General features: G+C 37.7%; 1 protein-coding gene across 1 annotated transcript in view; it reads right to left on the bottom strand.

The window, feature by feature from the left end:
* Positions 1 to 6,748, bottom strand: part of ICE2 (interactor of little elongation complex ELL subunit 2) — a 90,346-nt gene that overhangs the window by 34,009 nt on the left and 49,589 nt on the right. Inside the window, exon 11 of the mRNA XM_007958287.2 lies at positions 4,697 to 4,826. Coding sequence (XP_007956478.1) covers positions 4,697 to 4,826 — 130 coding nt within the window. The remainder of the gene's footprint in view (positions 1 to 4,696; positions 4,827 to 6,748) is intronic.

The raw sequence follows: 6,748 nt of genomic DNA, 5'->3' as shown, positions 1-6,748 counted from the left end.
AAATAAATTTAACCATTTCCTTTTTGGGTCAATGAGTTAACCCTTTATCTTATTAATGCTTTAATAAAATATGAAGATAAAATGTTGACTAACCAAAACTGGGAAAATGCTTCAACTGAACATGTTATTTTTTTAATTAGCAGGAAAAACACACTCACAGAATTTATTACATACAGACAGACTGGGAAGAAGAACAGTGCCATATATTTCTGAAAAAAATTGGCCAGTGACAATATGAACAGCATAGAAACACTGCCTGATATATTACTGGAACACTTTTTGAATAGCCCTGAAACAATGATATAATGCCGAATGATGAGTCCCTCAGGTCAGAAGACACTCAAAATGCAACTGGCGAAGAGCTACCTCCTCAAAGTAGAGTTGACTTTAATGATGCAGATGGAGCAAAGCTTTGGGAACTTCATTTGCTGCTGGGGCACAGCTCAAAATGGGAAGAAACATCTGCAAACATCCATTAATAAATGGGAAGCGGAACATATTACGAATGAATGTAGGAAAATTGGAATTTGTCAAAAATGAAATGGAAGGCATAAAGATCAATATTCTAGGCATTAGTGAGCTGAAATGGACTGGTATTCACCATTTTTAATCAGACAGTCATATGGTCTGCTATGAATAGCAGTGAAATATTGTCTATCATTGGAAAACTTTAGGCTGGCATAGGACCAGACAGAGTTTCGTTCTGTTGCATATAGGGTCACCAAGAGTCAGAGATGACTCAATGGCACCTAAAAGAAACAACATGCCAGGAATGACAAATTGAAGAGGAATGGCATTATAGTCATTGTCAGAAAGAATGTTTCAAAATATATCCTGAATTACAATGCTATCCGTGATAGAATCCTATCCATATGCCTACAAGGAAAACCAGTTAATACCATCATTCAAATTTATGCACCAATCACTAAAGCCAAAGATGAAGAAATTGAAGATTTTTACCAACTTCTGCAGTCTAAAACTGACCAAACATGCAACCAAGGTGTAGTGATTATTATAGAAATAATCAATACAAAAGTTGCAATGCAAAAGCAGGAAACAAGGAATTATTATCAGTACCTGGAAAATACAGCCCTAGTGATGAGAAATGACATCAGCGACTGCATGACAAAATTTTGCAAGACCAATGACTTATTCACTGCAAATACTTTTGTGAAAAACATGAATAGCGGCTATATACATGGACTCACCAGATGGAATGCACAGGAAACAGACTAAATGTGTAGAAAGGCAGTGGAGAAGCTCAGTAACTTCAGTCAAAACAAGACCAGGAGCTGACTATGGAAGAAATTATTAATTGCTCGTATGCAAGTTCAAGGTGAAGCTGAAGAAAATTAGAAGTCCATGAGACTCAATATATGACCTTGATTATATCCTACCTGACCATCAGAAGAACAGAGTTGATGCACTGAACACCAGAGAAAACCAGACGAGTTGTGGGATGACATCAAGAACATCATACATGAAGAAAGCAAATGGTCACTAAAAAGACAGGAAAGGAAGAAAAGCCCAAAATGTATGTCAGGGTTGTATCCTTTCACCACACTGATTCAAATTGTATGCTGAGCAAATAATCTGAGAAGCTGGATTATATACAGAAGAACGTGGCATCAGGATTGGTAGAAGAACCTTTAACAACCTACAATATGCAGATGACACAAACTTGCTTGCTGAAAGTAAAGATAACTTGAAGTACTTACTGATGAAGATGCAACACAACAGTCTTCAGTATGGATTACACCATAACATAAAGAAAACAAAAATCCTCACAAGTGGACCAATAAGCAACACTATGAGAAATGGAGAAAAGACTGAAGTTGTCAAAGATTTCATTTTACTTGGATCCACAATCACTGTCTATAGAAGAAGCACTTATGAAATCAAGTGATTTATTGTAAGAAAGGTGATCCCACAGAATGTGGAAATTATCAAACAATATCATTAATATCACATGCAAGTAAAATCTCACTGAAGGTAATTCAAAAACAGTTGCAGCAGCATATTGACAGAGAGCTTCCAGAAATGCAACCTGGATTCAGAAGAGGACATGGAACAAGGGATATCATCGCTGATATTAGATGGATCTTAGCTGAAAGCAAAGAATACCAGAAAGATGTTTACTTATGTTTTACTGACTATGCAAAAACATTAGATTCTGTGGATCATAACAAATTATGGATAACACTGAGAAGAACGGGAATTCCAGAACATTTGATTGTACCCATGAGGAACCTGTATACTGACCAGGAAGCTGTTGCCCAAATAGAACAACGGGATACTGCATTGTTCAAAATCAAGAAGGAACTGCATCAAGGTTGTATCCTTTCACCATACTAAATTCAACTTGTATGATGAGCAAATAATCTAAGATGCTGGATTATATGAAGTAGAAGGTGGTATTAGGATTGGAGGAAGACTCATTAACAACCTGCAATATGCAAATGACACAACTTTTCTTGCTGAAAGTGAGGATAACTTAGTGATGAAGATTCAAGACTACAATCAGCAGTATGAATTACACCTTAATATAAAGAAGACAAAAATCCTCACAAGTGGTCCAATAAACAGCTTCACGATAAATGGAGAAAAGACTGAAGATGTCAAGGATTTCATATTACTTGGTTCTATAATCAACACCAATGGAAGCAGCAGTCAAGACATAAGATGACATGCTCCATTGGGCAAATCTGCTGCAAAAGACCTCTTTAAAGTGATGAAGAGCAAAGATGTCTCCTTGAAGACTAGGGTGCACCTAACCCAAGCCATGGTATTTTCAATCGCCTCTTATGCATGTGAGAGCTGGACAATGAATAAGGAAGAATGAAGAAGAGTTGATGCTTTTGAGTTGTGGGGTTGGAGAAGAATGGTAAGAGTACCGTGGTCTGCTAAAAGGACTAATGAATCTGTCCCGGAAGAAGTGCAGCTGGAACTCTCCTTGGAAGCAATGGCCAGACTTCATGTCACCTACTTTGGTCAAGCTGTCAGAAGGAACCGTTCCCTGGAGAAGGATATCATACTTGGTAAAGCGGAGGGTCAACAAAGAAGGGGAAAGCCCTCAACGAGATGGACAGACACAGTGACTGCAATGATGGGCTCAGGTATAGCAAGGATCACGAGGCTGGCACAGGTCCAGGATGTGTTTTGCTCTGCTGTGCATAGGGTCATTACGAGTTGGAGACAACTCCAGGGCACCTAACAACAACAACAACAACAACTGCAAAAGACCTCTTTAACATGTTAAAGAGCACAGATGTCACTTTGAAGCCATGGTACTTGCAGTAGCCTCATATGCATGTAGAAGCTGGACAATGAATAAGGAAGACAATGAATAAGGAAGAGCTGAATTGTGGTGTTAGTGAAGAAACTGAAAATACCATGGATTGCCAGAAGAACCAATAAATCTGCCCACAATGCTCCTTAGAAGCAAGAATGGCCAGACTTCATTTCATCTACTTTTGTCACGTTGTCAGAAGAGACTATTCCCTGGAGGAGGATAACATGTTTGGTGAAGTGGAGGGTCAGCGAAAAAGGGGGAGACACTCAACAAGATGGCCTGAGACAGTGGCTGCAAGAATGGGCTCCAGTACAGCAAGGATTGTGAGGATGGCGCAGGATGGGGCAGCATTTCATTCTGTTGTGTACCGGGTCACTATGAGTTGGAGCCGATTCACTGTCACCTAACAACAAAGGAAATATGCTGAACATTATAGGAATACAAAGTTTCATCAAACTCTGACCTTACCGCTTATTGTCTAATCGGAAGATGAAATAGGCTGAAAAGAACAAAAAGGTAGAAACTGGAAATCATACGATGAGTAAAATACTGGGCAATGTATTGAGAGATCAAAGAAAGGAAAAGACTTCATGGAAGGGCAGCTTGAGATGTACGGGATGAACTGAGATGTATATGATTAGGCATTGCATTTAGAAATAACATCAGTAATGACTTCTTGTTGTTGTTAGGTGCCACTGAGGCTGCTCCGATTCACAGCAACCTAGCAAGTAATTAATGATGTGAGCTATGTTCAATGTAAATGAACTAGCTCAGACAAAGCCAATTAAACCCCTACTACCTTTTTCAAGGCACTTGACTGCTAACCAGAAGGCTGGTGGTTCAAACCCACCAGCCACTGCTTGGAAGGAAGATGGGGCAATCTACTTCCGTAGTGATACTGCCTCGGAAACCCAAGGAGGGGCTGTTATAAGCTGGGGCCGACTTGACAGCACAAAACAACAACAACTCCCTTCAAAAAACACAGTATGAAGCCTTTTTATCAAGATGTTCGAGATGTTTAGAAGACTTAAAATTGTAAGAAAATTTCAAAATATTTTTAAACCAATTAAACAGTACTTTTAAAAGAAGCTTGTTAGAAAACACATGTATACTTTTAGTTAATTGCACTATTAAATAAAATTGAGTATTTTAAACATTAAATGTATTTGTTGACATTCACGTACAACTAAAACAGATATGGAATAAGAAGGAAATGAAAACATCTGGCATCACTAGCTCCATCCTGATACTTAATTCTGGAGTAGGATTAATAGAAAGGAATGTTAACAATCATAAAATTGAAAACACTAAACTACAGAATGGAAATATTTGCAGTGGAATTGAAAGTTAGATATTTGCAAGAGAATTAAAAAGGAGAAAGAAGAAGCCTCTTATATAACTTACCAACATAAAATGAGCAGTTGGAATGCAATAAACTTTCAGTCCATAAGCGACAAAGTTCACTTTCAGTCAGAGCTTCAACTCCGTAACAAGCTTGATACTCCACTTTTGGTAGCACATAAACTGGAAATTGCTGCAATGCAAAATTATTATACTTTTTAGAACTTTAATGTACCACCAAATATATTCTGCCTATGTAGCAAGGCTTTCAACTGGTTTGAAAGGATTCAGTCATGGCCAACAGAAACAAGAGCAGCATGCAAGATGCATAGCAACCAATCTCTCGTGTAGAAAATTTTGATAGTGGTGCTCCACTCAAATATGGCAGCCTACCATACCACTTTGAATGTGTATTGGCTGCCATGTTTGAGTGGGACACTGCTGCCTATTTCCTACTTGGGTCAAAATCTGCCCCTATTGATAAGAGGTGGATGGATAAAAGAGAGCCTTCCCCCACCCAAAATCAACACATCCCCACATGTATGCAAACATTTCATTTCTGTTAGGTAATATGACTGACAGCAGAACCCTGGAAATAGAGTCTTATAATACTAATTGCCCAAAGGTTCAAAGCTAGATGCTAGGAAGCAATTACTGTAACATATGATAATAATTCTCAAGGATAAAAAAGGTAAAGATCTAGGATTTAGCCCCCAGAAAATGAGCCACATTGTCATAGGACTCAAACACTCTGAGCAAACTGCTTTCGTTCTATAAATGTATGAGCATTAGTATCTGCATTAACACCTGTGGATGTCATAATCTTCATTAATACAAAAGCTTTATTCCAGACACTAAGTGTTACAGACTGAACTGTGCCTCCCCAAATTATGTTGAAGTCCTAACCCCGCCACCTGTAAATAAGACCCTGTTTGAAAGTAGGAGTTTATGTTTATTATGTTAATGATGCCATAAAGGAGTAGGATAGATTCTATACATAAACCCTCCTGAATTGTGCCTTACAAAAAAAGCAAAACAGACAGAGACACAGGGAGACACCATGTGACAATGAAGGTAGATGCAGCTCTAAGCAGCAACGGAACACCCAGGACTACAGCAGGCAACAGAAATTAGGAGAGGCCTACAAAAGTAATCAACATGGCTAAGACTCTAATTTGAACTTTCAGCCCCCAGAACTGTGAGAAAATAAACTTCTGTTCTTTAAAGCCACCCATCTGTGGTATTTTTGTTATGGCAGCACTAGGAAACTGAGGCACTACGTATCTGACAAATTATCTATACCATGACTGTGACCATTACTGGTCTAAAGGAGAGAATATATAGAGAGAATACAAGGTCTTTGTGAAGTAACATAATTTAGTCATATTCACTGTACTCATGTTATCTCACTTTTGCAACAACAACAACAAATCTACTTTTAACAGGAATCTCTCCATTTCCAGCTACAGAAAGAAAAATACATGATTTAAGGGACTCACGCAAATTGATATGGCTAAATAGTACTTCTGAAATTGTTTCAAGCTGTCTTCATTTATATATTTGGAAATACTTCATCAATGCTTCTGAATTCCTGATTTTCACAAAGTGGCAAATTTTGTGGGCTTGGGAAAATGGTGATGGTAAGAGTAATTCAAATGCAGTAAAATATCTGTTATTAACAGCAAGTGAGGTTCATGTATGAATCTTCTGAAGGTTGTAAAACTAAAGTAAAGTTTCTTAAATTTCATTGTGCATACAAATGACCATTGATTTTATTAAAATGCAGATTCTGGGGTAGGGCCCAAGGTTTTGCATTTTTAACAAGCTGCTCTTTCAGGGACTGTCCTTTGAATAATAAGATCCTAAAAATGTTTTTTCAATTAAAAACAAACAAACAAAAAAAATCAAATTGCCTTAGGATAATTTCACTGTTAAAAGTATTTGACTCCTTAATAATTCTTTGGAAACTTGGAAACTAGTAGTCTGTATATGATTTATAATGTCTTAGAACTTTAGAGTAAACAGAAGCTAGAAATACAGAAATGAAAGCCTAAAAGGTTAAGAAATTTGCTTAAGGGCACATAACTGGTTCACAGCAGACTGGGAAAGGATTAA

Source organism: Orycteropus afer, unplaced genomic scaffold, assembly GCF_000298275.1.
Source record: "Orycteropus afer afer isolate SDZICR_OR568_19922 unplaced genomic scaffold, OryAfe1.0 scaffold00015, whole genome shotgun sequence".
Classification (NCBI taxonomy): domain Eukaryota; kingdom Metazoa; phylum Chordata; class Mammalia; order Tubulidentata; family Orycteropodidae; genus Orycteropus; species Orycteropus afer.
This window is presented reverse-complemented; position numbering and strand designations above follow the sequence as displayed.